The 2,500-nt window shown below is 43.4% G+C and overlaps 2 protein-coding genes across 2 annotated transcripts in view; both read right to left on the reverse strand.

Annotated features, from left to right (window-relative positions):
* Positions 1 to 2,500, reverse strand: part of LOC147017956 (uncharacterized) — a 666,861-nt gene that overhangs the window by 298,443 nt on the left and 365,918 nt on the right. The window lies entirely within an intron of this gene.
* Positions 2,074 to 2,500, reverse strand: part of LOC147017957 (uncharacterized) — a 2,008-nt gene continuing 1,581 nt past the window's right edge. Inside the window, exon 1 of the mRNA XM_085897099.1 lies at positions 2,074 to 2,500. This exon is cut by the window's right edge and continues 1,581 nt beyond it. Within this exon, the coding sequence (XP_085753225.1) occupies positions 2,104 to 2,500 (397 nt within the window). The 3' untranslated portion in view covers positions 2,074 to 2,103.

Raw genomic sequence — 2,500 nt, forward strand, 5'->3', positions numbered from 1 at the left:
AGCTTTGCTCTTTTCCATATTAACTTTAGTCGAGCTAGCCAGGCTAAATTCCTTGACAGACTCAACCAAAGCACAAACATCGTCATCTGAGTGCACAATTGCACAGAGATCATCCGCATAAGCAATAGTTTTTACGGGATTTTCTAACGGCAGAGGATAAAACCCTTGTAGCCGCGTGCGTAAACGATGTAGTAAAGGTTCAATTGATAGGGAGTATAGAAGGCCAGACAGGGGACACCCTTGATGGATACCACTGGTAACAGGGAAAGGCTGACTGAAGATGATATTTACTTTAAGCACACTAAAAATATTATTATACAAGAGTTTGATATAGCAAGTAAAAATTTCCTTAAAACCAAACCCCCGTAAAACAGCAAAGAGATAAGAATGATCAATTGTGTCGAAAGCTTTTTCTTGGTCTAAAAACACCAGACCAACATTTCTATGTTCAGCAATACAAATATCGATCATGTCACGGACAAGAAAGATACTATCGTGATTTGCCCTTTGAGGAATGCAGTAAGACTGATCAGGGTGTACAATCTCCTCAATCAAAGGTTTGAGGCGGTTGGCAAGAACTTTCGAGAAAATCTTGTAGTCCGTGCAGAGGAGCGAAATGGGACGCCAATTTTTAAGTTGCTGGAGGTCTCCTTTCTTAGGTATGAGAGCGAGTATGGCCCTGCGACAGTGAAGTGTTAACAAGCCTGACCGTAGGCTATCAACCAGGAGGTCAAGCAGCTCAGGTCCCAACAAGTCCCAGAAGACTTTGTAAAACTCTGCAGGGATTCCATCAAGTCCAGAAACTTTACCTGTGGGCAAAGTTTGCAAAGCAGTAGAAAGTTCGTCAAGAGTCACTTCCTTGTCAAGTTTTTGACATGCAGATTCAGACAAGGTGGGCAAAGAGGTGATTAAGGAATGAATCATGTCTTCCTTAGTATTTCTGGCACAATACAAGTCAGAAAAGTATTGTTTGGTCAAGCTCCTAATGTCTTTTGGATCCTGTATTGCTCGGCCTCCTGGTGCCCGCAGCGAAGTTATTTGCTGCTTTCTCTTTTTTGCGCTTCTAACACAAAAAACTTGGAAGGAGTATCAATAAAGCTGTAGTTCTCCATTCGCAGCCTTATTAGAGCCCCTCTGGCTTGTTTTGTACAGAGTTGGGCGAGGAGGGCTTTCTTCGTTGTTAGTAGAGAACTAGTGCTTTCAGCACTGGGAGTTTGAAGGCTTGACTGGAGAGACAATATTTCTTTAGCAATTAGAGATTGCAGCGCAGATTCATTCTTGGTGCAAAAGGAGCTATATTGCTGGCAAAAGGTCCTGATATGGGTTTTCGCATTGTCCCACCATTGTGCGAGGCAGGAGTAGGAAGGCTTCCGCAGTCATAAAACTTCCCAAAAGGCTCGGAAGGCGACAGGAAAAGCGCCATCTTGCAGAAGACTCGCATTGAAGGTCCAATGGGCAGTGCCACGATTTCGAACCGGGGAAAGTATAGAAAGAACAACCATGTGATGGTCCGAAAAGCCACTTGGGGTGATGTCAACATGGTCGATGACATTTAAAGAGTCATTATTGATGTAAAACCTGTCTATCCTTGCAAGAGATAGCCGGCCATTTGCACATCGGCACCACGTGTATTGTCGTGCAGATGGGTTCTGGAGTCTCCATACATCCATAAGGGAGAATTTGGACAAAGCCCTCTTTAAGGGTGCCGTACTTGGTGGGTGGGGCTCTTCTCCATTATGATCAAGGGTGGGATACAATGTGCAATTCAAGTCCGCACACAGACAAACAAGACCATCAAAAACAAGGTGTGTGAGAAACAATTCCAACTGTGTAAAGAAAACTAGTCTTTCTGTGCTTGTACTGGGTGAATATACATTGATTAAAGTGTGTTTATAACCATTATAAAGGAAATTAACTGAAACTAAATGCCCTTTAATAAACTCCTTAAAAGTGACGTTTTCAGGACAGAAAGAGGGATTTAAATAAATAGCCACTCCAGCACTCGGACAGGTCAAGCTACTGAAGAACCATTGTCCTTTCATGATGCGAGTCCATTCGCTCGAGCACGAACAGCTCCATCTTGTCTCTTGCAAAAGAACAACATCAAAATGTTTTTGCTCGACAAGCAACTTTACCTGAGCTTTGCGCAGGGGTGAACGTCCCCCATTTATATTTAAAGTTACAACAGAAAATATGATGGTGTAGGTAGGGAGGGGTTATCAGTTGAAGGGAAGTTGGGTTGTTCTTGTAGCTCTTCCTAAGGCGAAATACTTGTGACTCAGTCACACCAAGTTGTTCAGCCTTGAGGAGGAGACGTCTTGAAGAGGTTATAAAGCCAGACAGGTTCGGGAAGGTTATAATCTTAACGTTTTTCTTTTGAAAAGTGTCCTGAAGAAACTGGAGAATTTCCATGTGTGATAAATCATCATCACCCTCCAGTTCCTTGGCTGTTGCTGGGTCGTTCCAGACCTCGCTACCAGCACTAGAGGCAAACAACGAG

Source organism: Eptatretus burgeri, chromosome 10, assembly GCF_056783735.1.
Source record: "Eptatretus burgeri isolate ZD-2024b chromosome 10, Ebu_testis_v1, whole genome shotgun sequence".
In the NCBI taxonomy this organism is placed as follows: Eukaryota; Metazoa; Chordata; class Myxini; order Myxiniformes; family Myxinidae; genus Eptatretus; species Eptatretus burgeri.